Here is a 22865-nt window from a genome sequence, read left to right on the forward strand (position 1 = left end):
CTGTCTATATAAGGTCCCACAGCTGACAGTGCATGTCAGAGCAAATACCAAGCCATGAAGTCGAAGGAATTGTCCGTAGAGCTCCGAGACAGGATTGTGCGGAGGCACAGATCTGTGGAAGGGTGCCAAAAAAATTCTGCAGCCTTGTAGGTCCCCAAGAACACAGTGGCCTCCATCATTCTTAAATGGAAGAAGTTTGGAACCACCAAAATTCTTCCTAGAGCTGGCTGCCCAGCCAAACTGAGCAATAGGGGGAGAAGGGCCTTGGTCAGGGAGGTAACCAAGAACCCGATGGTCACTCTGACAGAGCTCCAGAGTTCCTCTGTGGCAATGGGAGAACCTTTCAGAAGGACAATCATCTCTGCAGCACTCCACCAATCAGGCCTTTATGGTAGAGTGGCCAGACGGAAGACACTCCTCAGTAAAAGCACATGACAGCCTGATTGGAGTTTGCCAAAAGGCACCTAAAGGACTCTCAGACCATGAGAAACAAGATTCTCTGGTCTGATGAAACCAAGATTGAACTTTCTAGCCTGAATGCCAAGCGTCACGTCTGGAGGAAACCAGGCACCGCTCATCACCTGGCCAATACCATACCTACAGTGAAGCATGGTGGTGGCAGCATCATGCTGTGGGGATGTTTTTCAGCGGCAGGGACTGGGAGACCAGTCAGGATTGAGGGAAAGATTAACAGAGCAAAGTACAGAGAGATCCTTGATATAAACCTGCTCCAGAGCGCACTGGACCTCAGACTGGGGCGAAGGTTCACCTTCCAACAGGACAACAACACTAAGCACACAGCCAAGACAACGCAGGAGTGGCTTCAGGACAAGTGTCTGAATGACCTTAAGTGGCCCAGCCAGAGCTCGGACTTGTACCCAATCGAACATCTCTGGAGAGACCTGAAAATAGCTGTGCAGCAGCGCTCTCCATCCAACCTGACAGAGCTTGAGAGGATCTGCAGAGAAGAATGGGATAAACTCCCCAAATACAGGTGTGCCAAGCTTGTAGCGTCATAACCAAGAAGAATTGATGCTGTAATCACTGCCAAAGGTGCTTCAACAATGTACTGAGTAAAGGGTCTGAATACTTATGTAAATGTTTACCGTCTTTTTATTTTAATATTTTAAATAACATCCTTGAAAGATACCCAAATTCTGGTAGTTTATTTGTAAACTTTGAAAATGTCCAGTTGCAACCGTAGTCTAGCATTTGGGGATAGGGTTTGGCCTAGAGACTCCCTGAACTGGCCTTTACCTCCCAGCGAACAGTAAAGCCTGAATAGCAATTATTACAGTGTTTAAAAATGTATAAGAGTTGCATTGGGATTGCAATTTCACACACACACACACACACACACACACACACACACACACACACGCACACACATCTACCCACTAAGGCCTTTAAGAGAACACTGAACCCTCTATTATTGTAAATGGAAACAATATTTGTGCAGTCCCTTCAACCTACACAGAAATGCACACACACACACACATTACAGTATTTTTTATCACTTTGGAACATGTATGTAGTACAATTTCACAACTCTTAGTACAAAAATCAAAACAGATCATCAAAAAGGCTGTTTTTTCAAAACGCTAAGCACATTTTAAATTGACTAAGCACAACACACAATATCACACAGTAACTTTTCACCAAACCTAATCAGTGGTTCATCTAGAAATACCTTTCATATAAAGTGATTGCCCTTCACAATGCAATATTCACAATACTTTTCATATTGTCACGCCCTGGCTCTGGGGACACTGTTATGTTGAGCCAGGGTGTGTAATTCTATGTTTGTATTTCTATGTTGGCCTGAGTGACTCCCAATCAGAGGCAACGAGTGTCAGCTGGTTGTCTCTGATTGGGAGCCATATTTAACTGTCTGTCTTTCACTTTGTGTTTGTGGTTTCTTGTTCTTATTTGGTTTGTGTTAAACCGTAGACATCACGTTATCGTCTGTTGTTTTGATCGTGTGATCATTAATTAAAATAATATGTTCACCTTCAACGCTGCGCATTGGTCTCTCCCTGACGATCGTGACAGAAGAAACCACCAAAACCGGACCAAGCAGCGTGTCCAGGAGCCATCGCTAGCAGATCTCCGTGGCAACCTCGACTGGGTCAAGCCTAGTGAGGAGCAGAGAGGGTGGACTTGGGAACAGTTGAGGAAGAGCTTCGACTGGGTCAAGCCCATTGAGGAGCTGAATAGCGGGAGTTGGAGACAGAAGAGCGAGAGTTGGGCGAGAACGATAGAGGCCTGGCCCACGGGGAGGAGAGACCCCAGAACATTTTTAGGGGGGCTCACGACGTCGGGGCAGCAGGAGGCCGCGATAGAGCGGTCCAGCGGGTTAGCAGAGGAGGCCGCCAGGTTACGGGGGCCACTGGTCGAAGAGGGGATGGAAGGTGGAGAGGCACGGCGAGAGGTACTGGGGTGTGTTACCAGTCCGGCCCGTTCCAGATCCCGATGTAGGGCCAGTGGTGTGTGTCCCCAGTACGGTCCGGTCTGTTCCTGCTCCCCGCACCAAGTCTGTGGTGCGTTTCGTCAGCCCTGTCCGGCCCGTTCCTGCTTTCCGCACCAAGTCTGTGTTGCGCGTCGCCAGCCCAGTCCGGCCCATTCCTGCTCCCCGCACCAAGTCTGTGGTGCGTTTCGTCAGCCCTGTCCGGCCCGTTCCTGCTCTCCGCACCAAGTCTGTGGTGCGCGTCGCCAGCCCAGTCCGGCCCATTTCCTGCTCCCCGCACCAAGTCTGTGGTGCGTTTGCGTCAGCCCTGTCCGGCCCGTTCCTGCTCTCCGCACCAAGTCTGTGGTGCGCGGCGCCAGCCCAGTCCGGCCCATTCCTGCTCCCCGCACCAAGTCTGTGGTGCGTTTCGCCAGCCCGGCTCGGCCCGTTCCTGCTCCCCGCACCAAGTCTACGGTGCGTGTCGCCAGCTTCGGCCCGGCCTGCTCCCCGCACCAAGTCAGTGGTGCGTTTGCGTCAGCCCTGTCCGGCCCGCTCCTGCTCCCCACACCAAGCCAGTGGTGTGCGTCGTCAGTCCAGCACGGCCCGTGCCTGTTCCCCACACCAAGCCAGTGGTGTGCGTCGTCGGTCCGGCACGGCCCGGGCCTGTTCCACTGGTGCCTGGTCGGCACCGGTCAGATGCGTTACGCCGGAGCTAGAGCAATCCGCTCCATCAGTGTGCCAGTCCAGCTCCGGCCAGCGGGGCCAGACCGGACCAGGGGTACTTTGGGGGTTGGAGAGGGAGTGGGGATCAGGCCCGAGCCGGATCCGCCGCCAAGGCGGAGTGCCCACCCGGTCCCTCCCCTGTGGTATTTAGTTGGCGCGGTCGGAGTCCGCGCCTTTAGGGGGTACTGTCACGCCTGGCTCTGGGGACACTGTTATGTTGAGCCAGGGTGTGTAATTGTCACGATCGTCTAAAGGAGCGGACCAATACGCAGCGCGTGGAGTGAACATAATGACTTTATTTCATAAAGCAACCACGAAAAAACAACAAATGACGATAGTGAAGTCCTCTGTAACACTGACAGAAACATGGAACAAAAACCCACAAACAAACAGTGAAACACAACAGTTTAAATATGGCTCCCAATCAGAGATAACGAGCCGACAGCTGACACTCGTTACCTCCGATTGGGAGTCACACGACACCAATCAACGACCTAGAAATAGACACCCAGAACTCCCAACCTAGAAATAAACGTGACAGACATGCAAACATAAACAATCACCCAAAACCCAACAAAACAACATACACCCTGGCTCAAATACACAAGTCCTGGAGCCAGAGTGTGACAGTAATTCTATGTTTGTATTTCTATGTTGGCCTGAGTGACTCCCAATCAGAGGCAACGAGTGTCAGCTGGTTGTCTCTGATTGGGAGCCATATTTAACTGTCTCTGGCTTTCACTTTGTGTTTGTGGTTTCTTGTTCTTATTTGGTTTGTGTTAAACCGTAGACATCAACGTTATCGTCTGTTGTTTTGATCGTGTGATCATTAATTAAAATAATATGTTCACCTTCAACGCTGCGCATTGGTCTCTCCCTGACGATCGTGACACATATGATTCTCTTCTCATTTGTTTAAATACATTTAACCATCACTTAATCCAACTGCGCTTAATGGTTAATCACTTAACCGTTTGGAAAACCTATAGATTTTAAACTGGTTTGTCTACTATATTTAAGAAATAAAATGTGTGTTTGTAAAGTATAAACATCTAAATTACATGTATGATACATGATAACCATACATAATAACTACTCGGTATTGCTAATTGATTTCACATAGTGGTAACCACAATTGGTCACCATATAAAAGAGGGTGTACACTTGCAACTTTCAACATGGAGCAGGATAGACAGCAAGGGAGAGGAGGAAATCAAAGAGCTCGTGGACAAGGGGCCCGTCAGAGAGATGGGCATGGGCCCTGTCAAAGAGGTCAAAGAGGTGGGCATGGGCCCCGTCAAAGCGTGGACATCAGAGAGAGGGAGGCAGATGGCGGGGAACTGTTGTGTCGTTAACCATGTAGTAAACAGAGGCTGCCAGATTAATTCACCCCAATCTGAAAAGATCAACTGTCAATTCGATCGTGAGAACATTTCACAATTTCTGCAGGATATGCACTATGCTTTACCATTACATTTACAGTAAATTACATATTGTAATGCATGTAAATTCACAAAACATGTTACAGTATTCTTACAGTATGATCTATTGACAGTATACTCTGTTCTAACCTCAGAATTGACAGAAGACCCCATGGTGGTGGCTGTGGCCGTGTGCTGACCGACCAGCAGGACTGGGCAGTGGTGGAAATGGTAAGGGCCAGGAATGACATATGGCTGTCTGAAATAAAGCAGGCCATTGAGGAGAACGATGACACCTTTGCCAATGTGGCATACATCAGCCTACCAACAATCACCTGCCTTTTGAAGAGGCACCAGGTATCTATGAAACACATTTACCTGGTGCCTTTTGAGAGAAACAACGACTGGGTGAAACAACTGCAGGCCGAGTATGTTCAGGTACAGCACTATATACTGTATTACTGTTACTATTTGAAGGACATTCTACTTGACAATACCGTATTAAAACTATACTGTAAAAATAACTAACCAAAATATATTTTTAGAGGGTGATGGTGCTTGATGCTGCTGTGAACCATCACAAGTATATATTTGTTGATGGAGTGGGCTTCATTACATTTCACAATAAACTTATGTTGAATAAATCGTTGTATGGTGAGAGATGTTTACAATCCAAATTAATTCACAATGACAGGTTTGAATGAATGACTGGCTGCGTTACAAGCGAGAACAGTTAGGAGTTTTGTGAAAATGTACCACATACTTGTGAAAACACTACCGAAGCGATTTTAAAAAACGGTAAAAAGGCTACAGCGCCGGTGAGTGAAGAAGAGGACTTATTTCCACATAGACCATGGCAGAGCAAAGGCCCCAACACATCCTGGGTCTAGATTTCTAATCCAGCCCAGGGGGACATGCTCTCAACAGGGGGCTTGGATCATTGACAGGCGGAGAGGCCAGCGACGCAAGTGGCAGGCAGGCTACATACCCTACATCCTAATTATACCACAATGTCATTCCACTGTGTGTGTGTGTGCGTAATGATTTCACCAACTCATTATCTGTAGCTAACGACGCCAACAGAAACCCAGCAAGGTTAATGAGTTATCGGAGAAAGGGGAAGTACTTGCACACAAGCATAAAGAAGTGATGGATGGTACTTTATTACTGTACAGCCCTGTACACACATAAAGGATGACATTCAATAGGACCCTCATTCACTTTAGCACAGCAAACAAAACACTATGTGCATTGTGTCATATGCATTATGTGGGGGTCATTGAGAACACCATTACATTATGCACATGCCCAGTAGCCCAGTTCTCACCATATAGCACAATAGAGATGTTACACAGATGTTGGTAGGCTACCATATTGTTCAGCAGTGATCTTTTCCTACAGTGGCTTGATTAATAACATCAAGCATCGGCTTTATCAATAATAGACATTAGCCTAGTCAGGGGTGACGGCTTAGTATATTCAGTCTCAATGTATGACAGGTTGTAAACTATCTCTTAGCTCTCTTTCATAGAAACCAAAGTGGTTCCTTTTTCCTCTTCCTAAATAACATCCTTTGGTAAACAATTACGCGTTCTACAAAATATAGTGTGTATGGAGTATATAGTGTCTATATATTAGGGCTGGGAATTGCCAGGGACCTCAAAATACAATATTATCACCATACTTAGGTGCCAATATGATGTATTGCGATTCTCAATGTATTGCATTTTACATTTTAGTCATTTAGCAGACGCTCTTTTCCAGAGCGACTTACAGTTAGTGAATACATTTTTTTTTTTTATACTGGCCCCCCGTGGGAATCGAACCCACAACCCTGGCGTTGCAAACGCCATGCTCAATCAACTGAGCTACATCCCTGCCGGCCATTCCCTCCCCTACCCTGGACGACGCTGGGCAAATTGTGCGCCGCCCATGAGTCTCCCGGTCACGGCCAGCTGCGACAGAGCCTGGATTCGAACCAGGATCTCTAGTGGCACAGTAAGCACTGCGATGCAGTGCCTTAGACCACTGCGCCACTCATTGCGTTTCGATGTTCCAAACATATTGCTCACCATATGTTTGCTGCAGAGGGACAAGAGACAGTCATTCGAAAATTAGTTTTGATCAGTCATGGAAATAAAAGTGCTTAAAACAAATTGGCTCACTATTTAAAAAGAAGATGGAGAACAAGCACTGAAGGGAAAACACTGGAGTTTTGAAGCAGGTACAGCTAACTAGCGCAAAATATATTGCGATATTGTCCCTACAAATATTGCAATATATCATCAAAATAATATCCTGATATGTAACTGTATCAATTTTTCCCCCACCACTACTATATATAAAGCCTATAATTCTGACATGAAGTCATTTCATGTACAATTGCCTTCTGAAAATGTGAATCTCGCAGTGGGAAGTTATCAAATCCTATTATTTTCAATCAAGGGGGGAAACAACATGTAACGACTAATGTTCCACCATGAACTAGGCCAAACATTCTTCTGTGTCCCCTTATTGTCTTCCTGGAATGGCCTCCCCATGATTCCTTTCCCATACCTTCTCCCAATGGTCGTAAACAGTTACACAACAGTTACAGTAGTACAGAATGCACCCAGCGTCAGCCTCCATACAGCACCCCCATACCCTTGGAAAAAAGTACAAAGTGTCCCTTGTGTGGGAGCACAGAGACCTGAGTGATACAGCTTAATAGTATTATGGGCTATGGTATTCTCTCTCTGGCACACACACACACCCACCCACGTGAGCATGTGCACACAGACACACACACACACAAACAAACACACACACACAAACACACATCCGGCCGGCCGAGGTGGTTCATTCAGCCCATTGACCTTCAGCTAGCCTCTGGTTACTTGGCATGACACACAAACAACATACAGTAGGCCACACACACACACATACGTACACACACTGCCTCAACACACTGAAAAATACGCTGTTACAAAACATTCAGAAATATACTGGCAACATAGTGACAAACACACTGTTCCACCCAGTGAGCAAAACACAGTGAAACTCATTCATACATGTTGCCAAATCCATAAACATGCCCCTAAAAAACAACGTATTGTCAGTAGGGAGGGGCAGGGTTATTAGGATATTCGAATATCCGAACGGACATTAGTATTAGATTACTTGAGAGTATTCATTTTTGAGTGAAAAATAATAGGCATCTTTTTTTTAAAGGCTTTGTCTAAAATGTAATTAGACCTATCTATGTGACATTGCTACATAGCCTACACGGATAGATCATTACATTAAATGTTGTGTTTTATGAAAAAAATGTATAGGGGGGGCCCATAAAAAAGTTGCACCGGTAGCCTACACACTCATGTAGCTTGTTGTTATTGTTGGTCAATCAAAGCGGCGCTACAGTCAGAGGCTCCATGTGTAGCGAAGTGAAGTGAGTTGTAGACAAGGACGCCTCAAAATAGCCCCAATTAGCCTCAATTAGCCTTGCAACTTTAGCTAGCTAGCTGGCTAACTTAGCTGGCTACTGTAGCTAGCTAGCTAGTTTCTTTGCAACGAGTTGCTGCAGTCAAGACAGGCACTACCAGATGGTATGATTGATAACCTTTGGCAGCAACAAGTTTGTCTAACTAGCATGAGTCGGTTTGGCTACTTTCTATCTCTCTCTTTCCCCCCGTGCCACACACATAGACACATAGTCACACGCATGGTCGCCTATACTGATACAATAATAATATTGTAGCCTGTGTTGTAGGCCCACGAGCAATACACTCACTGCAGCCTTAGGAAAATCTTAACAAATGATTATATCACACTGCAGGCCAAGAAGCCCATCGAACCCAAAACATAGGGCTAGAAAGCTGCAGCCTATATAGTCCAATGAATAGATCCCATCCAAATGTCTCATCAACTGTAAGTGGAATGTAGGCCTACACTCAAGCCAAACCTGAAAACTCAGTCAATTAACATAGACAGCCAAACCTGAAAACTCAGTCAATTAACATAGACAGCCAAGGGAGTAGCGCCTGTCCCAATTTATTTGGATAGTTCGCACATTGTCATGCCAAAGACGCTGCTTGACAACAATAGGAGAGTTGGCTTCCGTTGTGTACAGAATGTGGCCCACATAATTAAATAGAACACTGAGTGTACAAAACATTAGGAACACCTGCTCTTTCCATGACATAGACTGACCAGGTGAATCCAGGTGAAAGCTATGCAACTCGATATTTGGAATGTGTCCTTAATGTTTTGTACACTCAGTGTATGTATCTCTATGATGGGAGCAGGCTGAGTTCCTACCTGTTTCCAGAGGAACATGTCTTCCTGGTTGAACTGCCAGGTGGTGACCAGGTGAATGGTGGAGAGCACCCCTCCGCTCAGCACGGCTGCTCTCATCCTGACAGGCAGCAGCGTGTAGATGATGTAGATGAAGAACACAGACCACCAGATGCCCTCAGATGCGCTACGAGGCGCCACCATCAGCACCCCGAACACCTGCACCAGCAACAGGACCCCGATAACCAGGTAGCTCACCATCCACATGTAGTCCTGGTGGAAGCCGTTCCGGTTACACACAACCATGAGGGCCATGAACAGGGCCATGGCCACCGAGAGGGCCGAGGAGTAGGCCACGTCCGGGGGCGCGTGGACACAGTGGAAGGTCAGCATCACGCCGCACACGATCACCAGCACCCCCATCAGCATGGTGAGGGAGCTCTGGTTGAGCCTGAAGAAGTAGCGCTGGTAGAGAAGCTCCAGCTTATGAGACTGGAACTTCTTGGACTGGAACACCCGCACCACCCGCAGCCAGCAGTCTGCCGCCGTCACCCCCCCTTCCCCGTTGAGACCCTCGTCACCCCCCTCTCCGCCACCCCCCACCTTCCTCCCCTTCAGGTCCCCGTCCTCAAAGCCCAGGTCGACAGATTTGAGCCCCACCCCTTCCCCGGTGGCGCCGCCCCGTTTGCCGTAGTGGTCCTCTTGCCAGATGCAGCGCACGCCGAAGTTGCCCCCCCCGCCAGCTGCCCCGGCCCCCCCTCCACAGTGGTGGGGGTTGAGGGGGGCTCCAGAGGGGGGCTCCATGGCATCCGGGTCCCTCAGGCAGCTCATGTAATGCGGGTTGCAGAGGGATGAGCCTCCCTTCTGCTTGGACTTCTTGCCATTGCGCTCCCCCCACGCGGTCTTGCGGTTGTCCACTCTGGCCACTAGGAAGCCGCTGAACCAGGACATTCTGTGTAGGAGGGAAGGGGGACAAGCACAGCGTAGGGCAGGTGGGGCAGTTAGAGTTTGAATAAACATTCATAAATCCACCAGCTTTAACTAGACATGCAACAGTCTTTGAAAATTTGATAGAAAAAAACTAAAGACAACAACCTTCACTTGTTTTATCCTAACCTAATGTTATTCTAAGGACACCAGTATGACTGTGGACTTCACCTTTTTGGGTTCTGGTATATATCCCAGCCCTATCCTCTCCAGCCAGTCTACTCATTTATCCCAGTGGGCAGAGGTTTGAAGAAGTGAGGGGTTTCAGACGCTGTTCTGCAGGGCTGTGGTGTGAAAGGTTTAGGGGATCCCTCTATGATCTCCAGGGCTTCTGAGTCTGGGAGGAGAGACACAAAACACACACAAATACAGGTGGAATTACCACAATTGGGGAAATACCACAATCATCACAAATGAAACATTTGTCAAGGTTTAGTCTATTATGTCATCATAGACCAGTCTGGTGGCTTGACTCGTTAGATGTAAAGAGGAAGGTGATAACAGGTGGTGGGAGTCAGAGCCTGTCATCACTGGTAGGAAACACAGAAGACATGAATATTATCACTGACTCATTCTCTCACTGATGTAGACAAGATCACAGGAAACTAATCAGATTGGGCAACCATCATAGACATGCTGTATCACTACCGTCCTCTGTCTGCTCAGTGCTGGAAAAAGTACTCAATTGTTATACTTGAGTAAAAGTAAAAATACCTTAATTGAAAATGACTAAAGTAAAAGTGAAAGTCACCCAGTAAAATACTACTTGAGTAAAAGTCTAAAAGTATGTGGTTTTAAATATACTTAAGTATCAAAAGTAAATGGAATTGCTAAAATATACTTAAGTATCAAAAGTAAAAGTATTAATAATTTCAAATTCCTTATATCAAGCAAACCAGACAGCACCATTTTTTTCCTTCTTTTTTTTTACAGATAGCCAGGGGCACACTCCAACACTTAGACATAATTGACAAACAAAGCATTTGTGTTTAGTGAGTCCGCCAGATCAGAGGCAGTAGTTATGACCAGGTATGTTCTCTTCATAAATGTGTGAATTGGACCATTTTCCTGTCAAAATGTAATAGTACTTTTGGGTGTCAGGGAAAAATGTGTGGAGTAAAAAGTACATTATTTTCTTTTGGGATGTAGTGAAGTAAAAGTAAAAGTTGGCAAAAATATGAATAGTAAAGTAAAGTACAGATACCCCAAAAAACTACTTAAGTAGTACTTTAAAATCACTGTGTCTGCTTACCAATACAGATCTGGGGTCAGTCTGACTCTTTACCTCCTGGTGTTAGGGTAGGAAACGCTGGACCTAGATATGTGGTTTAGTGGCAAGTTTGATTCTGATCAGCTAACCCTTACACCATCAATATTTGCAATTTTAGCAGACGCTTTTATCCAAAGCGACTTACAGTCATGCATACACTTTAAGTATGGGTGGTCCTGGGAATTGAACCCAGTACCCTGGCGTTACAAGCACCATGCTCTCTACCAACTGAGCTACAAAGGACCACAGGCTAATGACCCATCAGACTTACATTTCCTGAATCAATTAGACAAAGAAGGGATTTCTCCTCATTCCTGTAAATTGAGGTATATTTGGGCACAAGCACAACACATCTAGCCACTGATATAAGTTGCACATTGAAAGAAAATCCCCATTATAGGCTTTTCTAACGTATTAAAGGTCTTGTGCATTATCTTACCAATCACTACTACTGATTTACCATCTGTGCAGAATTATAGGCCTACCCATCCACGATAATAATAAGACTAGTTCAACCTCTAACTAAGGCATATTGTTATGTATGGTACGACGTGCTGTACGTCAGTACTGTACGTTGTTATGGTTTACGACAGTGTGCTGCGTTACGGATGAATGGGTTGTCAGAATCGTGGCACATGTCATTAAACGACAGAGTGATGTTCAATGTGAAACTGTGCAGATGTCCGTTCTTTTACAACTAGGCTAGATATAACATTGGCGACGAAGATGGCTGAATTCAGTTTACCACCGCCAGCACCATTCCTCGCCGTGCCTGGCGAACCTCCAGTCCCGTGGAATAACTGGCTTGATAGTTTTAACACTTATTTAGAAGCTATGGACTTTTTCTACAATCTCCGACAAGCGGAGGACAGCACTGCTCCGTCACTGCCTTGGTACAGAGGGACAGAGGATTTTCAGAGCGCTTGGATCGGCTCCTACATTCACTGCTGCAGTCAGCCTCTTACGGAACCACTTCGCCGGGAAAGAGCGAGTGCTCCTCCGACGCTACCGGCTACGGAAGAGACACCAACGGCCGGGTGAGTCCATTCAAAGCTACGTGGCTAATCTGAGGGATTTGGCTAGCTCTTGTAACTACGGGACACTTCAGGACGAGATCATCAGGGATCAGTTGATAGAGGGACGTTATGTGAAAAGACAAGGGAGAAACTGCTTTTGGAATCGGATAATTTACAACTAGATGGAGCTATTAAAATAGCACTCCAGGTTGAAGCGGCGTTGGAATGCTCTTCTATGCTAACAGACAGCTCTGCAGCATACACTCGGCCCCCAGCCATTCTCACACAGCAGCTTCAGCCCGAGCAGGCGCACTACAACGATCACGCCGCTGCGCACGCCTCCCGCGTCGATAGCTGCATGGACACAGACACCGACATGCCCGTGCAGCAGGCACACAGACAAACAAACAGAACTAGCTGTGGCAACTGTGGGGCTAGCTCTCACAATTCAAGGGCTTCAAACTGCCCAGCCCGTGGGAAAATATGCAAGAACTGTTCAAAATACAATCACTTTGCGAAAGTGTGTCGTTCTGCCCCTGCTACTAGCTCCACCCAGAACAGGCCCTTCGTTTCATCTCACTCTCAACATGAACACACGGAAATCCGAACCGTCTCCACCAACCATGTGTCATTCAGGACATGCACTGTGCAGCTGGGTGAGGTGGGTTTGCCTTTGCTGCTGGATACTGGCGCTGCGGTGTCGTTGCTCAACCTTGCCACTTACTACAAGTTTTTCAGTCACCTACCACTCCAACAGCCCTCCACTGCCCTGTGTGGGTACGGTAGATCTAAGATAGACATTGTAGGCACCCTCCAGGTCCCAGTACACTACGGCACCAAACATCTGCCATCATTCACATTTCATGTTGCAAAGCGGGGTGCCAACCTCCTGGGCCTCGACCTCTTCACAGGCTTGGGATTCACACTGAGAGATGACAGTGGGTCAGCTATCTACCAGGTTACCTGCACATGGCAACAGAACTGGCCGACTCTGTTTGATGGACTGGGCTGCCTCACAGCCTTTACTCACAGGCCCCTAGTGAATCCGGAAGTGACCCCAGTCATGCAGCCCCTGCGGCGCATTCCCTTTGTACTGCGTGATGATGTCACAAAAGATCTCCAGTCACAGTTGGATGCAGGCATCATTGAGCCAGTCAACGCTGCCCCCTGGATTTCAAACTTGGTCATTGCAACCAAAAAGTCCGGTGGAATCCGGACCTGTGTGGATCTCCGTGCTGTGAACAAGGCCGTTGTCCCGGATAAGTACCCCTTGCCTACAGCTGAGGAGCTGACCGCGCAATTCCATGGCTCCACGATCTTCACGAAGCTTGACCTTCGTCAGGGTTATCTTCAGGTACCCCTCCATGCAGCTAGCAGAGACCTCACGGCCTTTGTCACACACGCTGGCGTGTTCAGATATACACGCATGCCTTTTGGACTTAGCTCCGCCCCAGCTGCTTCCAGAAGGTGATGAGCACCATCCTCGCTGGAATACCTGGGGTGGCGGTCTATCTGGATGACATCGTGGTCCACGGCCCTGACCTCCACATCCATGATTATCGACTCCACAGAGTATTCAGTGCTCTACTGCGGAACAACCTGACCCTGAACGGTGGAAAGTGCACCTTTGCAGCTCCAGCCGTCGAGTTTGTGGGCTTCCGCCTGTCGGCCAAAGGCATTGCCCCACTCATGTCGAACATTGAAGCCGTCCACCGGATCCCCGGAACCGACCTCAGCCTCTCAGGTGGCCTCATTCTTGGGCATGACAGCTTACTACCTCCGGTTTCTGCCCCACTACTCTCAGACCACAGCGCCCCCTTCGCCAGCTCCTCAAGAAGGATGAGCCATGGGCCTGGACGGCAGCCTGCTCAGACGCGGTCCGCTCACTGAAGAGCCAGCTCACCACAGCCCCAGTCTTGGCTCACTTTGACCCCGTCTGCCACACCATTGTCACATGTGACGCCTCAGCTGGAGCACTAGGAGCTGTCCTCTCGCAGCTGCAGAATGGCATTGAGAGGCCCGTCGCCTTCGCCTCAAGGGGCCCTGAGCCCCACAGAACAACGGTACTCTGTGGGCGAACGAGAAGCACTGGCCTGTGTCTGGGCGTGCGAAAGGTGGCACCTCTACCTATATGGCCGTCTGTTCACCTCCGAACCGACCACCAGTCCCTCACAACGCTTACTGTCAGCATCAGGAACTGGCCACAAGCCACTTCGGCTGCACAGATGGGCCGACCGCCTCAGACAGTATGACTATCAGCTGAAGTTCACTCCGGGGAGGGATAACGTGGTGGCAGACCTCCTCTCACGCTCCTTTGACGCTCCTACTCCAACCGTCTTGCCAGACGACAACGAAACAGAGCTTGTACAAATGCTCTACGCTCCTCTTCAGTCAGTCGTCTCACTGGAGGAGCTGAAGCAAGCATCGGAACAGGATCCCACACTGTCTACCCTGCGCACCTACATACGCACTGGATGGCCAGCACATGTGCCGGAAGAGCTGGCGACTTTCGCCAGAGTGAAGCACGAACTTTCTTGCTGGGAAGAAGTCTGTGTCTCTCGAGGGTTTTGCACTGTGGTCCCGAGTGGCCTGCGTGCGCGTGTTCTATCCATGGCGCACGAGGGTCACTTGGGCATAGTCAAGGTCAAACAGCGATGTCGAGACCTTGTGTGGTGGCCAGGCATCGACCACGACATTGAAGCCCTGGTCAGGGATTGTGCTGCATGCCTCCTCAGTGGGAAAACAGGACAGTCCGCCCCACCCCCCTGCAGCCTCTCGCATGGCCGTCCCACCCCTGGGAGCACATCCAACTGGACATCTGTGGCGAGATCCATGGACACGCAGTCCCTCACCATCAGCGCTTCCTGGTGGTGGTGTATGACCTCCACTCTAAGTGGCCAGAAGTGGTTCCTGTCGGAACTGTCACAGCACAGGCCATCGTGGACATCCTAGACAGCCTGTTCACAAGGTGGGGCCTACCCCTCACCCTTACCACGGACAATGGGCCCCAGCTAACCTCTGCCGAGTTCTCCTCATATCTCAGCAACAAGGGAATCAAACACATCCGCACGGCCTACTACAACCCACAAGCTAACGGAGGGGTGGAACGCTTCAACCAAACGCTGAAGAACGGCATCAGAGCGCACCTGGTCCAGGGGTGCACGTTCCAAACTGCTTTGAATCAAACGCTAATGCACTACAGAGCAAGCAAACACACAACAACACAGGTCTCCCCGGCATCCCTCATGCTAGGTCGTGAGATGGAACTGCCACTGGACAGACTCAGAACACAGAGAGTAGCAGAACCGGCGACTAGGCACACCCAAGAACAGCAGGCAGTGACCAGGCACCAAAGAGCAATGAAACAGCGTTTTGACAAGGCACACAGGGTGAAGAAGTCGATCATTCAAGTGTCAGACTGGGTCCGAGCCCGACGGCCTCAGCGGTGCAACAAAATGGCCTCATTCTGGTCGGACCCCTTGCAGGTCAGTCGACAACTGGGGCCCGCCACATTCATGATGAGCAATGGATCACGCTGGCACGCCAGCCGCCTCAGAAAAGTCCCTGCCCCTCAAGGAACACGAAGGCACACAAAACAGACATGCAGGCCAGAGACGCCACCGGATGGACCTCCTCCACCACTACCACCTGAGCCCCAGCCTCTGTGGGTTCCCCAAGGGCCAGAGCCACAAGCGGTGACGGTGGAAGAAAGGCCTATGCGGGCACGAACTCGCCCTGCTTATCTGGGGGGACTACTTAACCTCTTTTCATTCTTAGGCTCCGTTAGGTGTCTTAGTCAACCTCCAGGTTAATGGACTGAACTGGCTAGTTTGGAGAGTCCATCCGTTTAAGGGTTAATGTTTATTTCTTACAGGTATCACTCTAGGTTCTTGCCCTATGGACATTTTATATATGGTACCAGTCCCTGGTTTTGGAAAGGGGGGAAATGTTATGTATGGTACGACGTGCTGTACGTCGTACTGTACGTTGTTATGGTTTACGACAGTGTGCTGCGTTACGGATGAATGGGTTGTCAGAATGCGTGGCACATGTCATTAAACGACAGAGTGATGTTCAATGTGAAACTGTGCAGATGTCCGTTCTTTTACATTCGTGTTCCTTGAGGGGCAGGGACTTTTCTGAGGCGGCTGGCGTGCCAGCGTGATCCATTGCTCATCATGAATGTGGCGGGCCCCAGTTGTCGACTGACCTGCAAGGGGTCCGACCAGAATGAGGCCATTTTGTTGCACCGCTGAGGCCGTCGGGCTCGGACCCAGTCTGACACTTGAATGATCGACTTCTTCACCCTGTGTGCCTTGTCAAAACGTAGACAAGATCACAGGAAACTAATCAGATTGGGCAACCATCATAGACATGCTGTATCACTACCGTCCTCTGTCTGCTCAGTGCTGGAAAAAGTACTCAATTGTTATACTTGAGTAAAAGTAAAAATACCTTAATTGAAAATGACTAAAGTAAAAGTGAAAGTCACCCAGTAAAATACTACTTGAGTAAAAGTCTAAAAGTATGTGGTTTTAAATATACTTAAGTATCAAAAGTAAATGGAATTGCTAAAATATACTTAAGTATCAAAAGTAAAAGTATTAATAATTTCAAATTCCTTATATCAAGCAAACCAGACAGCACCATTTTTTTTCTTCTTTTTTTTTACAGATAGCCAGGGGCACACTCCAACACTTAGACATAATTGACAAACAAAGCATTTGTGTTTAGTGAGTCCGCCAGATCAGAGGCAGTAGTTATGACCAGGTATGTTCTCTTCATAAATGTGTGAATTGGACCATTTTCCTGTCAAAATGTAATAGTACTTTTTGGGTGTCAGGGAAAAATGTGTGGAGTAAAAAGTACATTATTTTCTTTTGGGATGTAGTGAAGTAAAAGTAAAAGTTGGCAAAAATATGAATAGTAAAGTAAAGTACAGATACCCCAAAAAACTACTTAAGTAGTACTTTAAAATCACTGTGTCTGCTTACCAATACAGATCTGGGGTCAGTCTGACTCTTTACCTCCTGGTGTTAGGGTAGGAAACGCTGGACCTAGATATGTGGTTTAGTGGCAAGTTTGATTCTGATCAGCTAACCCCTTACACCATCAATATTTGCAATTTTAGCAGACGCTTTTATCCAAAGCGACTTACAGTCATGCATACACTTTAAGTATGGGTGGTCCTGGGAATTGAACCCAGTACCCTGGCGTTACAAGCACCATGCTCTCTACCAACTGAGCTACAAAGGACCACAGGCTAATGACCCATCAGACTTACATTTCCTGAATCAATTAGACAAAGAAGGGATTTCTCCTCATTCCTGTAAATTGAGGTATATTTGGGCACAAGCACAACACATCTAGCCACTGATATAAGTTGCACATTGAAAGAAAATCCCCATTATAGGCTTTTCTAACGTATTAAAGGTCTTGTGCATTATCTTACCAATCACTACTACTGATTTACCATCTGTGCAGAATTATAGGCCTACCCATCCACGATAATAATAAGACTAGTTCAACCTCTAACTAAGGCATATATATATATATATATATATATATGGATTACATAATTATTTATAGTTACTATATGGTTATATATAATTATTAGGCTACTATATGTATAGTTCTCCCTAAATCAGCAGAACAAAGAAAACATTGCCTTTAACATTTTTAAAAAATCATCAGAATAATTAGACTGATCACCATCACGACTCTTCAGTATCAAAGCTGATGTAGCCCCATAAGTATTACCTACATAGGCTAGAATCAGCTGAGCGTAGCAGGGACAGACAGGCCTCAAAACAACCTGAGCTCTTCAATGTGCAGAACGGCTTCTATCAACTCGAGGCAATGCTGATGTGCTGCTCTCCTTGCGTATTTTTAGTGGGAACTGGGAACATGAGCAGGCGCTCATGTCGGAAGGCATGTTGTGTTCTTGAAGCAAAAATAGAATTTATTCCTGATGGCTAGTACGCCTTCTCTGGCACGTATCCGTCCAGGCTGCTGATTGTGGCTTCTGGTGGATCAAGGGAGTTCAAGGATATTTGCCTTCAGTCAGTGGACGCTACTACACCCCCTCCAGATCCGAAAAATCCCCTCTCTCCCGTGCACAAGGTCGAGCAGTGCGGTGCCCCCATTGCAAATGTCTTGACGTTGCCAATCGTTACCGCGTTCAAGAGCTACAATTATCTATGTTTATATGGCTGTAGACATACTGCGTGAATCCTTTCCTACGCCGCTAGCGCTTTTAGGACAGAATGTGGGGGGACTATTCCTCTGGGACGTTTGCACAACATTTCGACCGGACAGCGGCACACTGTCATTACATAATGCAAACAGCGTGTGCATAGAGACTGGCAGAACAGCTTATATTTCTATTAGCCTAGTCTACGGTGCTGTAGCCTATGAGGAGTGCATCAAAGTAAATACATATTTGATAATCGCATCATCAGCCATATTGTCTGTTGCAGGCTATTATTGTAGACTGGTTTAATGAATAGCCTATGTCAGCATAGGCAAAATGTTTTATTAATGGTATGTTGGCCTAACAACAGTGTAGCCTAATAACAGAATACGAGTGTATCCAAGGCGAGATGCAATTAACATTCCATGCAAAGGCTATCTTATCGCCCGCATTCACACACTCCTTACATAACTGTTCAGTGTAGCCTATGTGACAGAGATCACAGCTATTGCCATTTTGACGCTGTGTTGTTTTTGTACAGAAGCCGTGTGCGGCTACAATGTTGTAGGCTTCAATGTTGCATGTCACACCCTCCCGCCAAGTAGCCTATGTGTCTTGTTCTTCAACCAGCGAGGGGAGAGGAAATTCAAGCATGCCTCAGGCCCTGACAAACAAACGCCATGAGTCAATAAACACATGGCAGGCATTACAAACTGTGGACTGTCATGCCCTATGTCCACCAGATGCATATGTGTTTTATTTTGCCGGATGTCTAGCCCACATTCGCCGTACTTCAAGCACGTGCATGCTTTTCATCTAGATAAAATCAAGCTAGTTGGAGTCTGTGACTATACTTCCGTTTGTACCACCGCACGGCATGAGCTGAAATTATTGAGCGCATGCGGTACACAGAATACACTGCAGCCTAGTGTGGCACCCCCAAAGTAGCGTTGCAAACTGCTCCATTGACAATTAATGACTTCTGCCAGAATGCAAAGAGTTTGATGCATCTGGTGGACATGAGGCGTCACTATTCCACATTCCAACGCATCACATCGCCTTATTTCTTTTTTGTATGGCTGCCTCATCAGTAGGCTGACCTACAAAAACATTAGCCTATACTTTTTTTAAACTTCCTGCTATGATGACCTAGCCTATATTTATATTATATTAATTTTAAATAACTCAAACATGGCAACAAACAGAAGTGTTGCCGTTGGTAATTCATTCTAGACGTGTACATCCTGCAGCTGCGACCTTTGAGATAGCGTCTATGACAGCAATGGCTAGATGGCAGCAGTCATTTTATCCTGCAAAGTCGTGGATTTTAGAGCCTATAACGTTAAATGTATGTTTTTTGAATATCCATGCTTATACGGGGCTATTGACATTATTGAGCCATAAGAAACACGGATCGATTAGCCCACTGGGCCACTCCTGCGATAAACACAGAGGTCTCAGGCGCACAACCCCTATAATAATAAAATACAATTCTGCCGACTGCCCTCAATTACGCACTGATAGAATTGCAGTAATGCCGTTTCTCAAATCAAATAGGTGTACTATAGCATTAGTAAGGTTTGGCCTTCCCTAAACAGCATAAAGAAGCCTACATTAAACATGCGCATACTCGGCCGGATCACGCTTGAAAGAGGACTTACCGTGATCATCATTCTCGCTTCTTTCCCTCCAAACTAGACCGCACGAGACAACCCAATATTGGGCAGGATAGGCCGAAGTGAAGTCACTGGTACCGTTGACGGTTTGAGTGGTCAGAATAGGGGACCAGTCCAGTGATGACAAACAGACATAAACGCACAATATCGCTCTCGTTCTGCCTCTCCTAATGTTTTCTTTCTCTCCCCTCTCTCCTAGCTTAGAAGCACTACCGCTCACATTCTTCAGTTTTGTCTTCTGCTCAGTGTCTCGCAACTCCCTCTAGAGGTGCAGCTCTGAATGAAACACAGCTTGTTTATGTTCTGAATGAACCATAACACAGTCTATGAACTCCATTATTTCTCTCACCTGCTACTTTGTGTGTTGAGGAAAGGTTGTGATGGGGATATGTCCCCATATACCAATTACCCACTTAGTTCCAAACCAGATGCCAGATAAACCACATCAGATGCCCAACACCAAATTCTTTAAAAACCCTGGACACCAGACAGGCCAATGCACTTTTCCCAATTCCTAAAAGACAACAATATTGTTGTTGGAATTGGATGCAAAACAGTGATTGAATGTCTAAAATGTAGTTGGCAAAATGTAATCTATACTAAAATGTAAATAGAGAGAAATGAACCGCCACCTATATACAGCCTGCTATGATACAATAGACTTTCCATCATGACCAACCTGTTACCTAAGAGCTCTTACCAACAGATAACAAAGTGTGATAACTTACCAACAGAACAGATAGAAGGTGTTATAGACGGAGTATAAATCAAACCAAGTCGTGATGTTGGGTTGTGTAAGCATATAGTAATAAAGAGATAATAGCACACACAGTAAGACAGTTAAACATTGCAATCAGGATCATTAGATAAACATTGCAATTAGGAGTTTGTGGTTGGTTGCTATAACACTGTCTATATCTAATGATCATACCCCACACTAAATATTGCCTGGTTAAACTACAACAGGTCCGGTCTTCGGGGGCCGCAGTGTCTGCTGGTTTTCTGAGTCTGATTTTGAAGGTCTTTCTCATGAAGATTTATTCTCTTTCTCTCATATATATATATACAGTTGAAGTCGGAAGTTTACATACACTTAGGTTGGAGTCATTAAAACTCGTTTTTCAACCACTCCACAAACTTCTTGTTAACAAATTATAGTTTTGGCAAGTCGGTTAGGACATCTACTTTGTGCATAACACAAGTAATTTTTCCAACAATTGTTTACAGACAGATTATTTCACTTATAATTCACTGTATCACAATTCCAGTGGGTCATAAGTTTACATACACTAAATTGACTGTGCCACTAAGTTACAGCTTGTAAAATTCCAGAAAATGATGTCATGGCTTTAGAAGCTTCTGATAGGCTAATTGACATCATTTGAGTCAATTGGAGGTGTACCTGTGGATGTATTTCAAGGCATACATTCAAACTCAGTGCCTCTTTCGTTGACATCATGGGAAAATCAAAAGAAATCAGCAAAGACCACAGAAAAAAGATTGTAGACCTCCACAAGTCTGGTTCATCCTTGGGAGCAATTTCCAAACACCTGAAGGTACCACGTTCATCTGTACAAACAATAGTACGCAAGTATAAACACCATGGGACCACGCAGAAGTCATACTGCTCAGGAAGGAGAAGCGTTCTGTCTCCTATAGATGAACGTACCTTGGTGCGAAAAGTGCAAATCAATCCCAGAACAACAGCAAAGGACCTTGTGAAGATGCTGGAGGAAACAGGTACAAAAGTATCTATATCCACAGTAAAACGAGTCCTATATCGACATAACCTGAAAGGCCCCACAGCAAGGAAGAAGCCACTGCTCCAAAACCGCCATAAAAAATCCAGACTACGGTTTGCAACTGCACATGGGGACAAAGAATAGTAAAAATAAAGAAAAACCCTTGAATGAGTAGGTGTGTCCAAACTTTTGACTGGCATATATATATACAGTGCATTCGTAAAGTATTCATACCACTTGACTCTTTCCACATTTTGTTACTTTACAGCCTTATTCTAAAATTGATTAAATTAATGTTTTTCCTCATCAATCTACACACAATACCCCATAATGACAGAGCGAAAACAGTTTTTTTAGAAATGTTTGCAGATTTATACAAAATAAAAAACAGAAATACCTTATTTACATAAGTATTCAGACCCTTTGCTATTGAGCTCAGGTGCATCCTGTTTCCATTGATCATCCTTGAGATGTTTCTACAACTTGATGGAGTCCACCTGGGGTAAATTCAATTGAATGGACATGATTTGGAAAGGCACACACTGTCTATATAAGGTCCCACGGTTGACAATGCATGTTAGAGTAAAAACCAAGCCATGAGGTCGAAGGAATTGTCCGTAGAGCTCCGAGACAAGATTGTGTCGAGGCACAGATCTGAGAAAGGGTACCAAAACATTTCTGCAGCATTGAAGGTCCCCAAGAACACAGTGGCCTCCATCATTCTTAAATGGAAGAAGTTTGGAACCACCAAGACTCTGCCTAGAGTTGGCCGCCCAGCCAAACTGAGCAATCGGGGCCTTGATCAGTGACGTGACCAAGAACCTAATGGTCACGCTGACAGAGCTCCAGAGACCTTCCAGAAGGACAACCATCTCTGCAGCACTCAACCAATCAGGCCTTTATGGTAGAGTGGCCAGACGGAAGCCACTCCTCTGTAAAAGGCACATGACAGCCTGCTTGGAGTTTGCCAAAAGGCACCTAAAGGACTCTCAGACAATGAGAAACAAGATTCTCTGGTCTGATGAAACCAATATTGAACTCTTTGGCCTGAATGCCAAGCGTCACGTCTGGAGGAAACCTGGCACCATCCCTACAGTGAAGCATGGTGGTGGCAGCATC

At 46.5% G+C, this 22865-nt stretch overlaps 1 protein-coding gene across 2 annotated transcripts in view; it reads right to left on the reverse strand.

Moving 5' to 3' along the window:
- Positions 1–20202, reverse strand: part of LOC121538102 (adenylate cyclase type 6-like) — a 47024-nt gene extending 26822 nt beyond the window's left edge. The window contains exons 1-3 of one of the 2 annotated variants that reach the window (XM_045207194.1): positions 19990–20202; positions 10021–10186; positions 8887–9814 (exon numbers count right to left, since the gene is read on the reverse strand). In XM_045207194.1, the coding sequence (XP_045063129.1) occupies positions 8887–9813 (927 nt within the window). In that variant the 5' untranslated portion in view covers position 9814; positions 10021–10186; positions 19990–20202. Of the gene's footprint in view, positions 1–8886; positions 9815–10020; positions 10187–17899; positions 18391–19989 lie in introns of those variants that run through there. The other variant, XM_045207196.1, reaches the window with a different exon arrangement.
- Between the last annotated feature and the right edge of the window lie 2663 nt (positions 20203–22865).

Source organism: Coregonus clupeaformis, chromosome 24, assembly GCF_020615455.1.
Source record: "Coregonus clupeaformis isolate EN_2021a chromosome 24, ASM2061545v1, whole genome shotgun sequence".
In the NCBI taxonomy this organism is placed as follows: Eukaryota; Metazoa; Chordata; class Actinopteri; order Salmoniformes; family Salmonidae; genus Coregonus; species Coregonus clupeaformis.